Source organism: Drosophila novamexicana, unplaced genomic scaffold (genome assembly GCF_003285875.2).
Source record: "Drosophila novamexicana strain 15010-1031.04,08,12 unplaced genomic scaffold, DnovRS2.1 tig00000462-arrow-pilon, whole genome shotgun sequence".
In the NCBI taxonomy this organism is placed as follows: Eukaryota; Metazoa; Arthropoda; class Insecta; order Diptera; family Drosophilidae; genus Drosophila; species Drosophila novamexicana.
In genome coordinates, this window is record NW_020824806.1 from 1,411,280 (window position 1) to 1,433,271 (window position 21,992).

Here is a 21,992-nt window from a genome sequence, read left to right on the forward strand (position 1 = left end):
TCAAGTATCGTTTGCTGCTCCACCACTGTTAAGCTTAACAGGGCTCAGGTGTGGTGGCGCGTTGATAGTCAGAAACTATCGATACCGATCGAATATCGACGTTGTTTGAGTGTAAACATTATAAATTATAAATAAATAAATGAGTCCCGTTCCGTCTGCAGCAGCGTCAAGTTCGAAGACACACCTGAAGTCGCAGTCGCGCGTCTACGTGCCATTATTTCGTGACTTTCGAGTGCTACTAACGCGGCCAAATCGCATAAAAATAGCAACGTTATACAAATACAAATTGTGGCCCGCTGTCGTGTGTTAAATGTGCATTTAAAATTCCCCAAAATACGGAAAGAGTTCTTTCTTCTCGTTTCACACAGTGTATTGTGCCAAATCAGAAATCTTTATTATTTCTGAACACCAGCAGTGCATATACGAATATCACACACACACACACACACACATTGCTGCTCCTTCAGTAATTCAATTTTTATTGTTGCTGCCGTTAATTGAATGTCCGAAAATAAAGGCATAATGCTGGCTAAATCTATGCAAAAACACGCTGGACGTGCCAAGGAGAAGGTAAGCTGTCATTACTATATACGATATATGCATTTGTTGGAGGCAGTTAAGCAATGGGGCCAAGAAATCTGTGACATTTTCTAGGGCGTGTGATGCACTGTTTTGTAGCACAAATGCCGCCCACTCGAGCGCCCAACTGTAATACCCTTGGTTGGGGGTCGTGTCCCTGTCCTATTTCCAATGGTGCAGCTGTCTGTAGCTCTATAAACACACGCACACACACACGTACACACTCACACACATACTTAAGCAAAAGAAAGTACAAACAACTTTTACATATGTACATATGTACATATATACATTTATGTACATATATAACTGTTGTAAATGTTATACACAAAAGCTGTCACAGAAGATGCTGCAACGCCACCTGTCGTCTCGCTAGGGCGCTGCAATTCGAAGCTCTTCTCTTCTCTTCTCTTCTTTTTGTTGGGCGATCAAGTTTCTGGCTACGATTTTGAGCACTCAAAGCTTCGGCTCTGCCTGTCTCCTCTTGTTTAATGCTTCTCTTGTTTCATCTTTGCCGCCGCTGCGTGCACAAGTGAAAGTTTGGCGCTCAAGCGTTGGTCCAGGAGCGGCTGCTCAGCCTTAATGTGAATGTCAATACACGCACACACCAAAAGACAAACAGCCGACACATATACATATGCATATAAATGAGTGTAAAAGAGCTGCATTTTGACCCACTCGTTGGCACGTCGCGATGTCTTGTAAACAAGTTTTCGGCCACAGCCAAAGCAGCATTCCAATGCTGCCAGAAAATGCTGTAATCTAAGCTCTGAATGATGCTTTTTCTTTCAAGCGCCTTACTCTTTCGTTGTATTGATTTGCTGCTGTCTCTCTTCCACGCTCCCCATCTGTCTCTCTGTGAGTGTGTATATGTGTATGTGTGTGTGCTGCTGCTTGGCATTTACAGTTGGATTTCTAAAGTTCGTTGGTATTTTCTATGCTCTTTGGGATGCGCTCGTGTTGGTCATTAAACTTGAACAAATTCTTTGGGCCTTTTCTAAATGTCGTATTGCAGGTTTTTCAATGTATTTTTAAATCTAGTCAGTGCAGCCAGTCGAAGCATGCTATTCACTTAGTATTTCCTGGAATTGTAATTAGAATAGATTACACATTCGTATTAACTGTAATACAGTGAATGCTCGAAAGCAGCAACTTCAAATTATAACTACTGTTCTTATTGGAAATATGTAAAGTTTGCTCTACTTGGCGAGTGTTCACTGTACTGTAAATTTCTATAGAAGCACACACTCGTATTTACATGCATATCCAAAAATTTCTAAATGTTCTAATTTGCCTTTTTCTTTTTTAATTTGTGCAGAGTGTAGAAAGAAGAAGAAGAATTGGATATTTCATAATTTGCGTAGAGTTTATTTTTAAAATTATAGACTAGTTTGTACTGAGCACGTTTCGCTGCCCGGCGCTTTGTATTTGCGCATTGTGTGCTCATTTCAATAAATGTACAATGTATGTAATACACGAGAGATAGAGATACAGTAAGAAAGAGAGAGGGAGAGCGAGAGAGAGCGAGAGAGAGAGAGAGAGAGAGAGAGGCGGAACAGGCTGCTGTGCGCCCCAGCAAAGAAGACCGTAGACGAGTAAAAGGCACAGCATTTGCTTTAGAGAAAACTTGTCAAATCGCAACACACATTCGTCGCATAACTACAAGATACACATACGTATGCCTAGATAGATTTTCATTTTGGGTGCGTGACTGGCCCAACAACGTATCCGTACGTGAAAATGTCGCCTGGCAGTCAATCTTTAAATAGAGACGCCTCTCTCTGCGCTCCTCACTCTTCCATTCTCTATAGATACAAATGTATCTTTTGTCTTATAACTCTATGTGCTGGCTGTCGTAGCTGCCGCCTTCGATTTTGTATACATACATTTTTGCGCAAAAGCTACCCAAAACGCTTTTCTATCGCATAAGTAATTTTATTTGAATTTATTTTATTTCATTTTGAGTATGTTGTATGATTTTTTTCTTATTTTGCGAAATTTCGCCCGCGCTGTTGTCTCGCATTTTTGTTGCTATTTTTAAGCGCGTCCCGCAACAGCTGCCAAAATTTGCTTTTCACTTAGTTGTTGTTCACTATCAAACCCTTCCCCTCCCCCACCCTCTGCCCCTCTCTTTGGCTGCTTAACTGCAGGCAGCGATTGACATTTTATTGGCAGCTCAATTTATAGAAACTCACAAACTTGCCTGTTGCATATTGAACTTCGTGTATGTCGTCGCCGTATTTTAGCCTCGTCTTCTGCTGCCGCCTCGGCGCTCTTTAAATGTCAATTGTTTTTGGCTGAAACAAGATTGCGTAAAAAGGCAATCATGATTTTATAATTGTATTTCAAACAGATTAAATGAGCTGAGAACAGTTCAATCAAAGATTTCATAAGATAATAGCACTAATAATTGAACTGATAAGTAAACGCAAGGGCTTAGCTAAAAAAGCAAATGTTAGTTTTGTCAGAAACCAAGACAAACAAAATTGGGGGAAAACTTGAAGCGAATTGGAACTAAGATACTCTAAAGACTGGCAATTATTTATATATATAAGTATTAAGCTTTCCAAAAACAATAATTCAATACATAGGAATGTTTTAGATTGTGTCGAGTGTTTTCTGTTTTCTCAGGCGCAAACATGAAGTACTGTCGTTACAGTAATCCAAAACCCAAAAGCTAAGACTATACCCGAAATCGAGTCATATTCGAAACGTGGCCAAAGTTAACAATAAACAAGCAATTAAATAAATACTTGGAAATGTTTGAAAATTGAGTTGAGCACAAATTACTGAAGCGCCAGCAGTTTGTAACCAAAAATGAAAAGCGTCTACTTGAGTTACAGATTTTATAAATATATTTGACGACACGCTTGGCTGGCTGTCATTGATTCGAACCTATTGATTAGCAGGTGCAGCGCGTACGCCCCCAACCAGACGAAATGGGGGGTGTTAACCCAGCTGCAGATCGCGTATGAAGTGCCTCAATCGAGCAGACAACAGATTACGAATACTCGATTGGAGTATGCGTATGGAGATACGAGGCTGGGTCGCAGAGACAGATACAAATACACACACACAGATACCATTCATTCACTGATAAAAGGCTCTTGTGTGTGTGTGTGTGTGTGTGTGTATCTGTGTGTGTATTTTCGTGCTGTAAGCCATTTGATTATGGGGTATTTGTGGCGAGGCGAGCTTATTAAAAAATTCAATTATAGAAATTGCCAACAATAATAATCAACGCAAAGTGACGACTGCGCAATGTGGGAAATGTTTTCATATTTATTATTATATACTAGCATATATATATATATTTCTTTTCAATTTTTTCTCTCCTCGAAGTTTTCTTTTATGGAATATGTCGCGTCACTCGGCTGATTGCATAACAATTGAATTACGTTTAGACATTTATCGGCGGCACTTCACTTGATTCATTTCATTTGATTTCATTTTCATTTTATGCAATGCAATTGTCCAGCAGCCACAACAACGGACATTTCTTCAATAGCTCAGAGAAATTGAAATCCTCAACTAGATATTCTGTGAGGTTCAAGTGCCGAGGCATGAACTCTGCGCGTATTCATCTAAAGCTCTTGAGTGTTTGGCTTGAATTCATTATCAACACCTTTGTGCGCTGTGCCATAAAGCACACAACTTTAATAAAAATATCCACAAAATAGGAAAAAAAACACAAAAAACAATAACAAATCTAATAAGCATGCCAAGTGAGCAGCCACATTTGAAGTGGTTGGCAAGGTCAATTACGGTTCGCAGTGCTCCACAGGTCGTATACGTAATTTGGTGTTGTTAACTTTTTATTAGCTGCGCTCGCACGAATACAGCGACAACAGCAAGAGAAACAATGAAAACCCAACTTAGAACTTAACTTACTGCAATTAAGATGATCGTGTGATTGAATCGATGTTAACTCAAATTATATATATATATATATATATATGGCATTAGCCTTGACTGTTCAGTTTTGACAGCCATTTTGCATTTTGGCAACATCTTGAAACATATATATACTCGATTTTAGCATGTGTTTCATCAAATATTTCGGCACACTATAATTTCGCAATATGCCAAAATCAATGAACTGGCGCCGAACTGTTTATTGAGTATAGGAAATTTATGACAAATGCATTAATTATACTTATCTGTAGAGAAAGTAATGCTAAAAGCACAAAATATACCAAGAATTTTAGATTTAATGCCTCGCATACCTACTTTTTAGGGCATATGCTTTTGTTTAAGCTGCAATTTGCTTTATTAATTGTAATGTATATATATGTATATATATACTGATGAGAACTATATTGCCTGTTCATTAATGAACTTTGGTAAATTTGGGCTATTTCATGAAATACTAGTTAGGCGCTTACTCACTCCACTTCTGACGAATGTGTTGCTCTTTTTTTTTTCTATGGAGGTAATTTAAAAAGTTTGGGAATACAAAAAAAAAAAAAACATTATCAGTATTATCAGCGCCTACACTAAGTGTTTTGTGTTCTTTTTTGTTTATTTATTTAGTACAAATGCTTGAGTACGTATTCCCAACAGATCTGCGCATGTGAAACTCTATAGCCGAATGAATTTAAATAGCGCTGGCTTTTGTCTGCGGAAATGTGAAAACTAGAGAAAACTCTGCCCTAGAACAAAAGCCGTGTCAGCTGAGCAGGGGGTTGGGCGGGGGAGTTGGGGGAGCTGGGGGACTGGCACGCGATTCGCTTGGATATTGTTCCACTTTTTGTGAATGTCATAGAGAATAATGCAAGTGGCAGATAAAATTGTGCACACAGCAGAGCTGGATGCGCTGGCCTGGGAAGCATTCGGATTTGGCTTTGTTTTAAGCACCCTGTAAACATGATTATAAATGTATACATTGTGTATATACTGTGCATATTTGCGCGAAAGTGCTGCCAGTTGCCAGTTATTGTCGGCTACCAAATAACAAAATTCACAATAGCTGTAGCAAACCGGTTTCCAGCCACAAACTGCGTTTCAGCTTATGCAATCAACGTTTATAAATATCAAATGCAAATATCATAAACAGACCAGCCCCCCCCAGCTCCCAGCACCCAGCCCCGTGCCCCTGTCGTCCCGCTCCTGGCTTAATTGAGTCGTTAAATGTGGCTAATCAAGTGCCAACATTCTTTGGCTTTCGCCAATTCGCAATTCCCTACGAACTTGAGGCTCTGGAACTGTCTGCTGCAATTCTTGCAACAATATTACGTATACGCCCCGCAGCAAGCTTTTGCCTAATTTCGCTTAATTGCTAAGTGCTCAATTTTTCTCTCTGCTATGCATTTTTTTTTGTATTCTTGCTTTTTGTTGCGCTCGAATGCATCACAAGTGGAACTTGGCAAAAAAAAACACACACAAAAATTAGCATAGCTCACAAATCGCCGGCTTAACGAATCCGCACCTGGAAAACCATGGCGGGCAGGGGCCAGGCTGTGGCAACCTTCGTGTTGCACAACCGTTGACTGCAACCGGCAATGGCAATCAGGGACAATTGTTAGAGTGCAATCATAACTGCACCAAATTCGTACCACGGGCCATTGTCAGAGTGCTCGCCAGTTCTGAAGGTTGCCGTCGTTTTCAATTTGCTCAGCGCTCAATTGCTTTATGTAATAAGCCGCAACGAGGGGGCGGGCATGGGGAAGGGAAAACGGAAATGCAGACGCAGGCGTAGGCATCGTTAATTTCAATGAGATTTACTTGACATTTAATTACACTTGCGGTTAGTTTTTGTTGATAATAACAGTACACATAAGATTTGATTGTTAGCTCTGTTTCTAGCTCTTATAACATCTGCGATATTTTTAATTCGATTATATACATTTATTTGTATATAAGGCTATTTTTAACCCGAACCTATAAAGTATATATATTCTGGGTAAGCATCTACAGACGAGTTGACAAAGCCATGTCCACCTGCTCGTCTGTCTGTTTCTATGCGAACTAGTCTCTGCAAGGGTAAAAAATCCTTGGTGTGCTGAAAATATCTTTACTTTCCCATACTTTATCTTAGATTACATTTTCCTACAATTTCCTTGACCTCAGCTCACGTACACAACACACATACGCTAAGTATTCAAAATCTCAAAGCTCTTCATAGACAGGCATTCAGTTGCCTAAAAGCTTCGCACACCGAAAGCACACTAATACATAGGCGCCTTCACCAATACATGAGCACATTTAGACCAAATTCGCAGCTGTTCAAATTAATTGACTATCTTAGTAAGATTATAATAGATTATAATAGTAAGGCAATTTTTCTTTTTATAGCGCTTGCTATCACTTTTTGGGCTTATCTCTGTTTAACTTGTCTGCAAAAAAATGTATTTAAATTATTTGTTTCGTTCATTTTTTTTCCCTAATGCGGTCTTTTGGCTTTTCGCATTTTTATCTCATTGCAGGTAAGACAATTTTTGCTGCACAAAAGATACAAACGGCTGCACTCGAATCGCATACAGTTAACGACAATTGCGATTGCAATGCGTTTGGCTAATTCAATTCCAGATACGTAACACGTTGCTTGTAAATGCAATTTGAAATTTTTGAATTCAATGTAAATAAATTGAAATTGCCAATTGGCTGCGCCGATGTTTTGCAGTTGACTGGGCCCAAAAGTGCTCCAACTTGGCATGTGTGTGTGTGCGAGTGTGTGTGTGTGTGTGTGTAACCGTTTGTTGTTGTTGTTGTTGTGCATTCCTACACACACACACTTATACACTCACATGACGGCGGCATCAGGTGTTTGCCTTGTAAGCCATTTGGTGGCATCGATCAAGTGGAAAATATGTTGGCGCAAATGTTGATTGCTTCAGATATTTATGTGTATATACATATATGTTTCTTACAGCCAGCTGAGCTGAGTCTTCAACAATTAGGAGCAGTTCACTGACTCTTTTTTTTTGCTTTTCATTATTTATATAATGTACCAAAAGAGTTGGGGGCGTGGCAATCAAACTGTCAATCGGTAGCGATGCGTGCAAAGCGTCGACTTGTCAGTTTATGCGCAGCTCCGACAGCGAAATTTCCTGACACGACACGAAAACCAAACACACACACACACAGCTTAACTAACACACACACACACACACACACACACAGCTTAACTAACACACACACATACACACACCAGCACAGAGTATAATTAAGCTCAGACTATTTATTAGGCATGCACGAAATCTTTTTGGCACACTTTTTTTTGCCACTTTGCCCATCTTCATGGAAAGCAAAATATATATGGAAACATATGCTCGTGTGGTTTTAGCCATGAAGCCGAGCGCGAAGCCGGCAAAAAGGCGCTGGCAAGTAGCGTTCGGTTATCTTGAAGATTTGCTTTTGGCCATTTGCTAGCTGATAAGTCGTCACAATTATTTTTTGTAATGGAATTTTGCGTTATCAGCACATGAAGCGTCCAGCACGGGCGAGTACTTACGACCCGTGCCATACGGAAACGCTGCCCGTTGCGCAATTCCCGGAGTATCTTTTGTTGATTGCCCTTTTCTTGTTATACAGCTTTTATTTTATATTTTGGGTGGCCTGTTGCCAATTCAATGATTTTATAGCCATATCATAAATACTTTTTTTCATTCTTTTAATTTACGCATAGAGCGCCTGCCTCAGATTTCGACTATAATATTATGATTAGATGTGAATTGTTTTGTGTACAAGTCATGTTTCTGTTAAATTAAATTGATAAAGACATGTTGAGTGTATATAATGATAACTTATGTTTCCGCATAAACTTTCCATTTTGAGGCCACAATTGGTGTACAATATCTTTTTGCGGCCAAGTTGGTCACACGCTTATGCGTGACCTTCCAGAAGTTTTTATTTTTAATTTAATGCTGTTTATAATTACTTATCTAAATATTAAACAATCTAAAGTTGCTGTGGTCAATGGTTACTCCTGCGCATCGTTTTTTAAGTAATACTGACAAGACACTTTATAAAATGATTGTATTTGTAATATTGAGGGAAGAGCTGCCTTTTTGTCCCTTCCTCTAACAACTCTAACTCTAACCCTATCTATCTCTCTCTATCTATCTCCCACTCTTTCTCTTTATCTCTGTCTCCACCTATTTATCTATATCTATATATCTCTTTACCTCAATCTCTATTCCTCTCTCTCTCTCTCTTTCTCTCCCGCTCTCTCTATCTTTCTCATTGTAATAAATAACTACAATTATATATACAAGTCCAAGGCGCGCCTTTCTATGCGATTTTCATAAATTCAAGGAAGGCCTGCCATCCGCTTTCGCAGCTTTGAAAATCAACATTTTCTGTCTGGCGCTCTAAAATATTCTAAAAGTTTGCTTGGTTAGCCACACAATTTGTTTTTCTCCGGCAATTTGTATTTGTTGCTCTTGACCCGCTTTCCACAGTTCAGCAAACAACAAATCTACCAAATTGTAAACCATAAAGTTCATCTAAAAACCGAAAAAAAAAAACAAGCTAAAAACCAAAGTACCATTTGTACATTCATTTTTTGTTTACTCGCATATTCGGTTTTAATGGGGCGTACTATTTGATTGCCCAACATATCGTTGAGCTGCGTCATGCAGCGTCACGTGCCGTTGAGTACTTTGATTTTGGCTCTGATATCTATGCAAATCACGTGCCAAAACAAAGCCCATCTCAATGCCTGATATAGTGTCTAGATGTGGTGTCTACCTGTTGCCGTTTGAGCAACAGCCAAATCTTCCATTTGCACAGCATTGTTAAGCGACAGCGACACAGATTCGAGTTAGAAGATACAGCAAAATACGTCTACGAATGGCCTGAAAAAGGTTTCCTAAGTCGCACTAACTAACTATAAATGACACTGTGTTAGTTCATAATGAGACATGTGCTAAGTGTGAGCTCATGATTTGACCGCATTGCCGGGCAGCAGAAGAGAGAGAGAGAGAGAGAGAGAGGGAGAGAGATAGAGAGGGAGCGACATGCAAAGTACCTCACAGATAGCATATATAATGCATACTTATCGATATATATATATGTATATATATTCTCAATAGCTTGTGATTGATTAGCATGGCTCTATCATATGCCTGGGCACGACCACAAAGACTTATATAACGACAATACGTCTATGGCATTGTCCGGCCGCAAAACTCTGTAGAATATACTATATAGCCATATATATATATGTAAATGTGTGTGCATGTATTTTGAGCTAATTTTTATATATCGGCGCAGCAGCGTCACATTTTTCACGTTTCTGCCAAAAATAAAAGAAAATAAACAAAAGTTGAATACACACGAAGAAATATGCGTGTGTATTGGTTGAAGACTAACGATAAGTAAATGTGCGCTAATTATTTAATTGACAAATTGAATATTCCAAATTGTTGTTGTTTAATGATTTTTGAGCATATTACGTTAAATTTCCATGCGATAATTATTTGTAAACGAATTGGAAGTTGGGAAAAAAACTGAGAGTAAAACTTATTCTTGAAAATATGAATATATAAAGTGTAATTAAGTTGTAAAAAGATTTAAGTTAGATATTCCTGAATGCTTTGAGAAACTGAAAAGCGAGCAGCGAAACAATAGAATTACATTGTTAGCTGTTATTATGGCTATTGAGCGGAGAATTTAGTCAAAGTAATTAGTAATATAAAATCTAAATTAGTAATTATTCTTAGTATATAAATATATCTACAAAACATTGTAATTATACTCTACCTTCGCAGTCTTTCGCTTGGTAGATAACGCAAGGTACTCAACAAATTGAATTATTAGTAAGAAAAAATAATTTAATATTATCAATATACCCATATTTTTCTCGCAGTGTAGACATGTGCGCGCCTCACTCAAATCTCTCACTCGCTCTCTATCCCACTCACTGTTTCTTTTACACTCTCCGCTCACAGCAAAAGCTTCTACACACACATTTGTCTCTACATGTCTTGGCCCAGTAAATTCTTTGCAGTTGGCAAAAATATTTGCATTTCTTATTAGCCAGCACAGCACAGCGAACCTATACTAGATGCACGTACACATTCTATGCACATATGTATGTTTCCATAAGACAGATAATACCTATTTGCATATGTATTTAATTTTTCTTGTTCTTCGTTTTTGTGCTGTGTGTAAATGCAGTAAATTGATTTACGGCTGCGCTTTTAACTGGGCTAATTGCATTTGACAGTCTTTCGATGAAGCCAAACAAAATCACTTCAATCCATGCCATCGACTGTTGCCCAACTAAATGCGTAGTGAAATGTTTTTCGAATAAATAGAAAACGTGTAAAGCTAATTGCAAAGAGTAATGCCGAGCAGGTTAGATAAACAACTAGCTTAACAAGCTACAAAATCAATTCAACACAATTTACAAGCCATAAAAATGTGGAGAAAAGCCCAAGCACAATTACATTGAAAAAAAAATTGAAAAAAAAATTCAAATAATTATTGAATGAAATGCCAAGAAATTGTTAATAATCGCAGCAAAATTTTTTGTTTGTTTTTTTTTGTTGCCTTTCGAATGCTCGTAGCAAGCGCAGATATTAACGATGTATTAAAGCTTAGACAGGTTTTCTATTATTTTATGTCATTATAAAAATTTACGCCACGTGTGTGTGCGAGTGTGTGTGTGTGTGTGTGTGTGACGCCGCCTATTTCCGTTGGGGACAGTTTTTGTTTTTGTTTATTGTATCTTGTTTATATGTCTGGCTATACAAACAGCAACAGGTTGCCAGGTTAGCCAGTTCTTTTTAGCCAAATTCTTTGGACTTACGTAACTGAAAGTTTCTCCCTTTGTTTCTCATGTTTCAATTAGGCAAACTCTATTCTTTCAAATCATAAACAAACTTAATTTATTGCTCAGCCAAAGGTAACAGCAATTTGTCAACTGCTTGTCTGTATACATATATATATATATATTTTTTGTAGTTATAACTAATGCTAATAGATAAATCATGAGAGAGGGAGGGAGAGGGAGACAACGGCTGTGGGGACTCTAGCATAGATAAATATTATTTATTTTCTTTGGGCATTTCAGTCGAACTTTCTACGGAGTTTCACTTTCCACTTGCTTAAGCTTAAAGCGATAAAGTCGCCTCGACTGCGAAAGAAAGCCCAAACGATGCCAGCTAAAAACAAGAGAGAGAGAGAGAGAGAGAGATAGAGGGAGAAAGAGTATTAAAAGAAATTAAGCAAATGAAGCCAAAGTTGAAAACGTCGCATAAACAAATCGAATTCGAATTCGAATTCGATTGCGCAATGAAATGCTTTAATTAACATACATGTCTACATTATACAAAATTATGTATAGTATGTGCGTTTTCATAGCCTCGATCCAGAGTTCATTGCGGTTTTTCTCTTCGGCATTTTTATACGCTAAAAGGGTATACAGGTTTCTTGTAAATGTATGTAACAGTCAGAAGAAAGCATCTGCGATCATTAGTAATAATAATCAGCATCAATAGACGAGTCGATCTAGACATGTGCTCAGAACCTATAAATGCTGAAGACTTGAAAGTTTTCTGTTTCTGTTAATCGATAACCTGCCCCGTGTTAAAGTAATCGATAAGAATCGATATCGATACCCTGCTTATTGAGCAAATCTGTTCGGTTTTAATGGCTAGAGTCAACAAATTTGACATGTAGCTACTAGAATAGTATATACAGATAAAGTATCTTTTATTTCATAGCTACTGCCACTCCCTCCTCCCCCTCTAAAGCGAGCTACATTTGTTGTTGTTAGCAGAAAGTTCAGGGTATCCCCCAGTCGGCCATTCACGACTGGATTCTTACTTTTTTTTATTTTTACTAACTTGCAATCGATTTCTGAGTATAATAACTTACTACTTCAAACTGAAGTCTCTCGCAATTTCCGATCCTAAATAAGTTGTCAAATTGGCTTCAGGCAAGTGAAAAATCTCATGCTAGTTTATGGATGTTGTAAAGCCCTGTCTGGAGGCCAAGTTGGCTTGATAACGTATAAGTATATCCCAATAATAACTATCAAAACTTGTCAAAGCCCCAGCGATTTCTGTTTGACAAGCTAATTGGCCGCTTGGTTTATAATGCGGATGTAGCTTCTCGCATTTCTATATACTTATTTCCAAATTGAACTCTTCTAGAAGTTTGGGTTTTTGTGCACTTTTTAAATTAGCTTGTTTATTTTGTATTTTAGCGATTTCTCATTTCTAGCAAATCATGATTTAATGACTATTACTAACAAGATATACGATATGTTCTCAGCTCTGCTCAGATTGTTGTTTTTGCTCTCTTCGCACGTTTTTTTGTTTTGCTGCCAACTCAATCTGAGATCTGTTTAAGTCATATGACTTATTGCCGGCGAGGGGAGGGCGGGGGATGTGGGGGCGCAATCGAGAACCGGTTGCTGCCCACAACAACCGTTTTTTCTCTCTTGCTGTCATCATTTGTGTCTATCATGCTTACGTATATGGAGAGTTTTAAGTTTTACCGCTAACCGCGGGCAACTAGCTAAAAATGTGCTTTTGTGGTAATAGGTTAGGTCTCTACACACACACACACACACACACGCACACACACACATACGCTCACACATACACATAGCCGGGCTACATGCACAGCTTGCATGTTATTAAACCAGGCGGCACTTGTCGGCGGCCTCAACTTTGCCGCTAGGCGAGGCCATGGGCGTTTGCCTTGTGGGCGTGGCAGTCTACGACTCTGCATCTGACACCGATCTCCGGTCGTGGCACATTTTTCCATAGCCATCATTTCTCTTATTCATTTGCCGTTCTCCTCCTGCACTTCCAGCTCTTCCCTTGCACTCACTTGTCTCGCACTTTTGCCGGCGGCGGCAATTTCTACAAACGTTGTTTTTCTTTTTTCACAATTGTTTTTATTGTCTGTTGTCTGTTGCCTGTTTATGTTTAATATTCCCTTTTTTTTGTATTGTCTCTCTTGCCATGCTCAACTTGTTGTATCTACAATAATTTCTAGTTTAGCTGACGTTGCCATTTCGCATACCCTGGAAACGGATTGCCCAGCAGCTGGGGTATATTGTTTAGTGCTTGGGATGGTTCTTTAATTGTGAGCTGAATATTTTGCCCGATCTTTGACATAGTTATGAACGGAAAATAGTTTGAATTTTTGTAGATGGTAACTCGGGTTCGTTGCCAACCTTTGGCTTTGGCTTCTTTCTCTTTCGCTTTTTCTCTTTTTATTTGTCTTGTAGCTGTCTGTAGATTGCTTATAAACTGGGCCAACGCTTGCTTATATCTGCCAGCTAGCCCCGCGCTCTCCCCTGCCCCTTCGCACAGCCCGCCTTAACAATATGTCGGCTGCTGCACTTTACTTTTGTTTGCCAGCCCATCTTGATGGGCGTGCCTATGTGTGTGTGCGTGTGTGTGTTTGTGTGTGTATTGTCTACTCTTGCTTCGATTTATATTTATGTATTGCACTTTTTGAAAGTTGAATTATTTTGCAGCTACAAGATACTTATGCATCTGGTATCTGGTATCTTGTAGGCTGTTGTTATTGCTGATGTTGTCATCGATTGCTGCTTTTTGCTTGTCTGTGACTCCTCTGTACGCCCACGCCCCCTGCTACGCCCCGGCGGCAGAGCTCTGTGTCTGGCTTGTGGCCAAAAGCTTAGCCCACGTTTATGCTCCTCTACGCACATGTTGCATGTTCCGTGGCATTAGCCAATAGGCAAATAAACTGTTTTGGTCCACATCTTGCCTATGGTTATATATAGTATGCGTACATATAGCGACAGTCAGTGCGAGAGATGGCACATATGATTTTTATATAAATGACACACGCTAGATATATGCATATGCTCTATATATACCTTGCGTGGCTGGGAGAGTACGATGACGCAAACTTTAAACAAAATAGATATTTCTATATATACTCATATAGTATATCTATTTGGAGAAGGACGCATGCCAAATGCTCTGAGACCTGCTCGGCGGAAGTTGAAAAAGCCTCTGACTATGGCTGCCGCCTCGATAACCACACAAAGTCCAATCATTCGCCAATAACGCAATCATATCTATTTGCATAGAAGTTGGGGCCAGCTGGGGAGCTAATTGACAATGAAATTGATAATAAATCTGTTTGTGTGCTTATTAATAAAACTTTGAGCCTTGGCAACATACAATATTTAAAGACCACGCAACGCCCACAAGCCGCACGCTGCATTTGGCTGAAAGATTTCTACACGTGGGCCTATCTGACACTTGTCTATGTGTGTATGTGTGTGTGTGTATGTAACTGCAGTCTACCTCGGACCAATTAAGGTTAACAATAACAATAACAAAATCAAAAAAAGCATTCGTACAGTTAAGTCTTGGCTCGTTCTTGTCGCTTTTGCCGGGTTTCAGTTACAAAAATGGTCATCAAATGCGTCAACAAGTTGCTGGGAAGCTACCCACAATAAAGTCGTGTGTGTGTGTGTTTGTGTGCTGGTCAGTGTGCCCATAAAAGGTTTTTATGTGTGTGAGCTACACTTGTTGAATGTGACCATAGCAATATTATATATATGATATACACTGAGCGAAAAGCAGAAAATATCAGCAACATTTTACATTTATTGAATGAAACTCAAGTCCATCATCTTTTAGGGCTGTCGAATCTTAGCTTATAAAAGATTCACCTTATTTGTTGTCTGAAAAAAGTTATGTTCACATATTTGGTATCTGGACTATTTAAACAAATTTTATGAGAGAGGTTAAAAACATTCCATATCCGTAGATGCTTCCTAAAATGCTGAAGATTTATGCTGAAAAAAATATTTGCATTTACAATTTAGCACATTTTCATTATTTTCGTCAACCAACCATAATTTTCACAGAATAGTTGAGAATTTTATATTTTTTAATCAAAAATTTTAATTTGTAAAAAATGTGATTTATTTTGTTCCGTTTTGGAAAAGTTTTCCTAAATTGATAAAACTTTAAATGAATTAACAGAAAATTCAACTCAAATTCAATACATGAAATTCAACATTATGCAATTAAATGCTGTGCATAAATTTAATTATATATTTTTTAAACAATGAATCATGTTTTAAAACATAATTGTTCTAGCTTATAATAACAATTCCTGATAGCAAAGCACTCTAATTTCAAATATAAACCAATTGTCATAAACATTTTCCTTAGCACTCATTTGCAAGGGCATTTGAGCTTCGTCATGTTTGTTGTCCTTACGATTTTGACGCTTACATCCACCTGTGCCTAATTTGATATGCGTATGGCATACGTGTGCCCAGATATTTCCCCATAACGGCGACAACGTGTTTAAGGTAACATTTCCTATGGAGGAAGTACGCACTGCGCGCACTCACTCGACAGTTGCAAACGTGTTTTGGCCCATCACGAATTATCTTAGCTGTTTGCCTAAGTTTATAATTTCTATCTGAAAATTTGTTAAGAATGTTGATTAGTTATCTCTTATCTGGGCTCAAATATTTGCCAAAGTTGTGGCTCATTAGCCTTGTGGCTAGCGAAAAAGTTGCCAGCTAAATGTTGCGTTGCGTATACGCAGCGTGTTGCAGCTTGTGGCTGTGACATAGTTAATTGTCGGGCTCTCTCACTCGCTCGCTCTCTCTGCCACACTCTCTCTCTCTCCTTCTCTGCAGCCTACTTTATTGTCTGTTTCAGTTCCCTGTATGTGTGGGGTCACATTTGCGGCGTGGGCGTTGCTGAAAAACTGTTACAAGGTTGTGTCAGCAATTGACAACTTATCAACACGCCGCCTGTCCCCTGCCCCCTGCCGCCTGCCGTCCCTCTGCTTCGCTTGCCACATTCCAGTTTGGTAATTTTCATCTTCTTAAGTATCTGCAGCCGCAAATTGACCGGAGGCAGCCGTCCGAATTGCGTTCTTAACCCCAATTTGGATGTGGACAGCCATGTGGCAACAGATTTAGCGCTTTGCTAAGTTGTCTTCCTCTTCTTCTCATTTTTTTGTTCTTTGTTGTTGTTGTTGGTCTGTTCCTCTTTTCTATGCTATTTTTTGCGACTTCAGACATGTAAAAAACTGAACAAAAACTTAGCCGGGCACAGGCAATGCTTGCCAAATGATTTTTCTTATTTATAAATGCGCCATTTGTTGGCTACAATGTGTGTGTGACTGTGTGTGTGAGTGTGTGTGAGTGCTAAGTGCAAATGAAATATGTTGCCACTACAGTGGTAATTGGTCTGAGATTACGTGGTCGGGCTTGAACAGAGCTACAGCCCACGCTTTAAGCCAGTTTATCAATGACCTTGGTCTACACCCACACACTCGCTCCGTCTGTAACTGGTTATTAAATTCCAATTTTGTCTACACTTGCAGATTCTACAAAACTTGGGCAAAGTTGATCGCACCGCAGATGAGATCTTTGATGATCATTTGAATAATTTCAATCGCCAACAAACAAATGCCAACAAATTACAAAAGGAGTTCAATAACTACATAAGATGCATACGCGGTAAGTCTTAACTCGCTATGCAACTATTCAAAATTAAATTTGAACTCTTTCCATTTGTTTTGTAGCCGCACAAACCGCCTCAAAGTCGCTGATGGATGCCGTTTGCGAAATCTATGAGCCACAGTGGAGCGGCTATGATGCACTGCAAGCACAAACTGCCGCTTCGGAGAGCTTGTGGCTGGACTTTGCACACAAACTGGGTGATCAGGTGCTGATACCGCTTAACACATACACCGGACAGTTTCCCGAAATGAAGAAGAAAGTGGAGAAACGCAATCGCAAGCTCATCGACTACGATGGCCAACGTCATTCGTTCCAGAATCTGCAGGCCAATGCCAACAAGCGCAAGGATGATGTTAAGGTAAGTCGTTGCATTTAACCAGTTGAGAATTCTAAACGAATTGTTTGCTTTGTTCCATGCCACATATGTAGCTTACCAAAGGTCGTGAACAATTGGAGGAGGCTCGTCGCACCTACGAAATTTTGAATACGGAACTGCACGATGAGCTGCCAGCCCTCTACGATTCGAGAATATTATTTTTGGTTACCAATTTGCAGACACTGTTCGCCACGGAGCAGGTGTTCCACAATGAAACGGCCAAGGTAGGCGAAACGACAGACTCGTATATAGAATGTACCCTAATGATATTTACTTGCATATTGTCATAGATCTATGCGGAACTTGAGGCAATTGTTGACAAACTGGCTACAGAATCGCAACGTGGCTCAAATACGCTGCGCAAACAAACAAGTGAGTTATTGCAGCTGCCTTTATATACTCCATCTAAACTAATAATGCTCTCCTCCGTGCCATAGTAAATGCTATCAAGACTTCGAGTCCAGTACAATCGCCAGTAAATAAACTGAATAACGCCAATGCCAACAACAGCAACTATCAGAATCAAATCACCACAAACGGTGGCTCCAGTCTGGCCAACAGTCGTAAGTAGTAAACGCCCCCGAGGTGTTTCTCAGATACAGATACTATCTAAAAAGAGCTAAAACTATTTCCGAGTTTGATTATTCGTTTTTTTGATATTTTTGAAATTTTACGCATTTACGTTTTTTATTTCGTTTTTTTTTCGCTTTTCTTTCCTTTTCCTTCAATAAAAAACCAAAAATATAAATTATAAATTGCTCAAAACTGTAAAAAAAAATATTTGCATTACACATCGCCAAAGTGTAAAATAAATTCCCAACTTTTTACCTTTTTTATTTTATGTATAAAACAACCTAAAAAAAAAAGAACTCAATATTATACACAATATATAAAATATTTGTATATATATTTCATATATTATCTATTCTATGCACCATATTATATTTGTATGCAAAATTAAAACGATATTTTTTTTTGGTCTAGTTTTTGGCAATTTATAAGAAAAATTTGTTAGTTGTCGCCAGACTAATTTGATTAACGTTCAACATTCCATTTGTTGACGGGCTTTGAACTAAACATGTTAAAATGTTTCTCTTGTATTTTGTAAAACTTTTTGTATATGTAATGCGGTCTGGTCTAATTAAGTAGTTAATAAATACTATTTATTTAGTTTGATTGATTTAATCAAGACGGAAATTTTGAGAACTGCATTTGATATAAATTTTTTTTGATATACTCGTGTGAGACAAATGGAATGTTGTTTGCTGTCGCTTTTTACTTTGACAAATCTGACAAGAAAAACTGTCAACTTCTATCCAAGTGCCCATAACAATGCATGTGTTCAGTTATATATCTATTTTTACTTTACGTTCTTTTCTCTTTTTTATTATGAATTAAAATGTATTGTTTTTGTTGGAATGATGCTAACCCTACCCAAAAAAAATTAACAACAACAAACACCACACATTATAAAAACAAAACAAAACATGCAACAAAATCAATATCAACGTATAAAAAAAAAAAAAAACAAAAACCAAATAGCAACATCCACAAGCTCGTCAATGCTTGAGCCACGATTTGATTCAGTTTCTTCAACGCCAGAACCGACGCCAGAGTCGGCACAGCTTTCAGAGCCACCGCGCAGTCCCGTGCTGCAGCTGGAGAAGGCAGCAGCAGCAGGAGCAGCAGCAGCAGCAGCCACAACTAATGGCATCACAGCAACAAAGCTCGTGGAGCGCGCTGAGCTGAGCAGCCCGAATGCCAATACAACGACAACAGCAGCAGGAGCAGCAGCAGCAGCAGCAACAGGAACAGGAACAAGCACAGCAGCCAAGACAGAGGAGACAACCAGTGAGGTGACAACAGATGGCAAGGAAACAACAACAACGACAACAACAACAATAATAACAAGCACATTGAATGGCAACAACAATGAGCAGCAGCCGGCAACAACAACACACGGCAGCAACAATACGGCTAACAACACGACGACAGGCAGCACAGGCACAGTCACAGCCAAAGAGCCGGGCAAGCAGCCGAAGGAGCTGCCGGATGGCCAGGCGAATGCCAATGGCAATTCGAGTTCGCTTGAGGAGCATAAGCAAAAGAAATTAGGTAAAGAAACAACAACAACAAACACAAATGCAACGCACTCAGTTACAGATACAGAAACAGTTAGCGGTAGCCAAAAACAATTAGTTAATAGCCAAACTGTTAATAAGCATTTTAATAAGAATCCCTTCGACGAAGATGACGAACGCATCTACGAGGTGCCCCAGGGTGAGTAAGCGTCCAATCTACGATCTACTCCAAACAAAACAAAACAAAAAACAATTACAAACTGGGTCTGTCTGTGCATTTCTCTACACTTGTGTGTCTGTCTGTCGTTTTGCCGTCTCTTGTTGGGCACCAACCACCAACCAATCCAACCCATCCACCACTTGAACACAATTCTCTGTAGTATGCTCCATTTATTGGAATGGAGCTATATATCTTTTGGTTGCCCGATAGAGCCTGAGCGTCTGACAGCGGCTTGTCTATTGTATATTGTATCTCTAAAATGCTTCAGTTTCTGTTATGATGTCTGTATCTGTATTCGTATTGTTTAACCGCAAAATTGTATACAACGGGCCAAAGCATGTGCGTTTCGGGCGTATCTTTAATATATTATATTATATATAAGTTGTATTACTTATCTCGATCGATTCTGGGGCAGTCAACGACCTGTCGAGTCATTTATCTCATGCTCAGCATACAAGTATATAAATTTTAGAATCAATTCGAAGCATACAAGTTGCGTTTCAAAGTAAACAGCTGTTCAAATTTGAGATATTTCAGTAAATCCTATGAAAAGCTGGCTTTAAACTAAACGCAAGACTTACAATTTCGACACTCGGCAATAGATGGCGCCAGCAGCTGCTGTTTACTTTGAAATGCACTCTGAGCACATCTTAAACTATTTGTTTCACTCGTCTCATATTATTATAACCCATTTCTTTTATTTTACAATATGCTTGTACATATCGTTATCATTCTCACAAATAGTTGGGTATAGAAATTTATAGTAAATACGCGCACACACACACACACATTTATTACAATGCTGCGCTAGTAATAAGTGGCAATTGTTGGTAAGAGAAAAAAGATAATAAATAAAACAAAATATAAAACTGGTTGCAGGTGGCTACAGCAAGTATGTTTTTAGCCGTAAGTCGTACTCATTCATTTTGATCACCATTTAAACACCGCTTGCACGTTCGCTGCTTAAGTCTTTTGTATTATGGATGGAGCTGTTGACGACGTAATACTAGCAAAGCTACCTCTATTAAAACCCGACTAACCCATACAGGCTGCGAGTTTTTATATACCACATTAACAGCAAGTTCTGTTCTTGCTTTTGTGCACTAAACAAAATTGAGTTATGCATACCTTCGATGTACAACTAATAAGCTATATTTGATAATGAAACAATGTTGTAATTTGTACCGGATTTTTATTCACAGATGCCAATACCGCTGATTTGCCACCTGGTGTGCTATATCGCGTGAAGGCGACCTATGGCTACGTTAAGGAAGATGTCGACGAGCTGAGCTTTGAAATTGGCGATACCATACGCGTCATCGAGTATGATGATCCCGAGGATCAGGTAAAACTAGTTTAGGTCTACACACAGAACTATTTGAATGCCACTTCAGTCCCAATTATTGTGCATGCCGCTAGTCAACCCTCCCGAGTTTGATGTGCATAGAATTTCACTACTTGTCTTTATTGAATGTAGTTTTTTATTAACAATTTACAGGAGGAAGGCTGGCTAATGGGTCAAAAGGAGGGCACAAACGAGAAGGGCCTCTTTCCGGCCAACTTTACGCGTCCCATTTGAAAAGCTGACGCGGCGACGATGACGGGATAAATGCAACAACTAATACAAAAAAACATGCAACAACAACAAGAACAACAACAAGAACAACAACAACAAAAACACCAACTTCAACCCACTATTTTTGTTATACAATTATATACAAAAAAAAAAAAAACAAAAATACATTTTACACACATTTTACAAATTTTGATGAACAAACTTAACTTTCGGCCAAATTTGTACACAGCGCTGCGACGCCTCTTTTTTTTCATGTCCATAAGAACCTGTGGTTTTTTCTTTTTGTCAAATTTATTGTTTGGATTAATTTAAATTCGTGTTTGAATTCGTATGCAATAAACAAGAGTCTTGTATTTGTTACAGCAGTGCTTCCAAACATTATTATAATTATAACTATTATTATTATTATTATTATTATTATTGTTGAGAAATGATTGCACACAAAATATATTTTGAAATTTGAAAGTTTCAGAAATATTATTTTCCTAGTTGTAAGCCTAAACAAAACATAAACAAATCTAAAATCATAAACACCATACACATACGTATATATATATATATATATATATATATATATATATATATATATATATATTATTTGTTAAATCTATTATTGTGCTCATAATTAATACGAACAAAATGTATCTAATTTGTAATTTGTTAAAATCAAAAGGTAAAGACGAACAATTTAACGCATATCACTCGATAAGAATCATGTTTCA

General features: G+C 38.5%; 1 protein-coding gene across 3 annotated transcripts; it reads left to right on the forward strand.

Annotated features, from left to right (window-relative positions):
• Positions 1 to 133: 133 nt before the first annotated feature.
• Positions 134 to 21,711, forward strand: LOC115760810 (myc box-dependent-interacting protein 1). 3 transcript variants are annotated; one of them, XM_030702325.1, is made up of 9 exons: positions 134 to 570; positions 16,879 to 17,014; positions 17,080 to 17,375; positions 17,447 to 17,617; positions 17,684 to 17,765; positions 17,831 to 17,956; positions 18,996 to 19,508; positions 20,897 to 21,039; positions 21,193 to 21,711. In XM_030702325.1, the coding sequence occupies exons 1-9, from the start codon at positions 502 to 504 to the stop codon at positions 21,271 to 21,273; spliced, it is 1,617 nt and encodes a 538-aa protein (XP_030558185.1). In that variant the 5' UTR covers positions 134 to 501; the 3' UTR covers positions 21,274 to 21,711. The 3 variants fall into 3 exon arrangements, with proteins under 3 accessions (XP_030558185.1, XP_030558184.1, XP_030558186.1); XM_030702324.1 differs by having other exon boundaries at positions 135 to 570; positions 18,936 to 19,508; XM_030702326.1 differs by lacking the exon at positions 18,996 to 19,508 and having other exon boundaries at positions 137 to 570.
• The last annotated feature ends 281 nt before the right edge of the window (positions 21,712 to 21,992 follow it).

Excerpts from the sequence above, each read along its gene's own strand:
- LOC115760810 (XM_030702324.1), top strand. The coding sequence starts at position 502 with ATGTCCGAAAATAAAGGCATAATGCTGGCTAAATCTATGCAAAAACAC. Across the intron at positions 17,618-17,683 it reads TCCACAATGAAACGGCCAAG|ATCTATGCGGAACTTGAGGC; the intron begins GTAGGCGAAACG and ends ATATTGTCATAG. Across the intron at positions 21,040-21,192 it reads ATGATGATCCCGAGGATCAG|GAGGAAGGCTGGCTAATGGG; the intron begins GTAAAACTAGTT and ends AACAATTTACAG.